Here is a 949-nt window from a genome sequence, read left to right as displayed (position 1 = left end):
TAACAATCACTAAGTAATCGAACTTGTATATAACTTGGACATTAACAAAAAAATAAAAATAAAAATATGCAGGATAATACTAAATTATCTAATTTGCCTACAAACCTAAACCATCTACCTGTACCTATAATCAACCTAACTTAAAAGCAAGGCTGAAAACGTATAAAAAAGCATGACCCCGACACCCATGCCCTTCACGCCAAGCCCTGTCTCTTCAGGAGCACCGGGCAGATGGAGTCGTTCTTGGCCGAGTGCGACTACGTGGTCGGGGTCCTGCCCTCGACGCCCACGACCAAGGGACTCTTGGGAGGAGACGTCCTGAAAGCCGCTAAGTAAATAGGATTCCTTTGGCGTGTTCATATGTCTTATGCAGGATAGATAAGATAGGGAGTCTATAAGTGTTTTCATGGTGGGTAAAAAAGGTAAGAAAGTTTATACATTTCACGCAGAATTAATAAGATAAAGAGTTCATATATTTGATGCTGCATAGATAAAGTAAGGGTCCATACATTACATGCAGGATGAGTAAGCCAAAAATCCACGATAAATAACCAAGAATCCTTTGAATGCACAGGAGCCTTACAATTAAGATTTATACATTCCATACAGGATGAATAAGCTTGAGAGAGTCCCTTGAATACACAATAACTACTCAAAATAGCATGTACTCTCCGTTCCCAGAAAGTGTCCTATACTGCTGAACGCAGGTCGTGGTGACCTTATTAGCGAGAAGGACTTGTTGAAAGCCCTTGACGCCGGCTGGATCTCCGGAACAATCCTGGACGTGTTCGAGACAGAGCCACTGCCCGAGGATAGCCTCCTGTGGACACATCCCAAGGTTGTAGGCTGAGGTTCTTCGTGCTTGAGTTGTGGGAAGATTTTAGTGTAGGGAGTGGTTGATAAGAGGGTCATGAGGGTTAGAACCTGAACGTTGATTGTTTTTAATATT

The 949-nt window shown here is 42.5% G+C and overlaps 1 protein-coding gene across 1 annotated transcript in view; it reads left to right on the top strand.

Moving 5' to 3' along the window:
* The window catches only part of LOC119592912 (glyoxylate/hydroxypyruvate reductase A-like), an 11,821-nt gene that overhangs the window by 10,022 nt on the left and 850 nt on the right, over nucleotides 1-949 (top strand). The window contains exons 8-9 of the mRNA XM_037941804.1: nucleotides 219-332; nucleotides 682-838. Coding sequence (XP_037797732.1) covers nucleotides 219-332; nucleotides 682-838 — 271 coding nt within the window. The remainder of the gene's footprint in view (nucleotides 1-218; nucleotides 333-681; nucleotides 839-949) is intronic.

The sequence above is a fragment of the Penaeus monodon genome, chromosome 31 (genome assembly GCF_015228065.2).
Source record: "Penaeus monodon isolate SGIC_2016 chromosome 31, NSTDA_Pmon_1, whole genome shotgun sequence".
NCBI lineage: Eukaryota > Metazoa > Arthropoda > Malacostraca > Decapoda > Penaeidae > Penaeus > Penaeus monodon.
The sequence above is the reverse complement of the archived record's forward strand: the minus strand, read 5'-3'. Positions and strand labels throughout refer to the sequence as shown.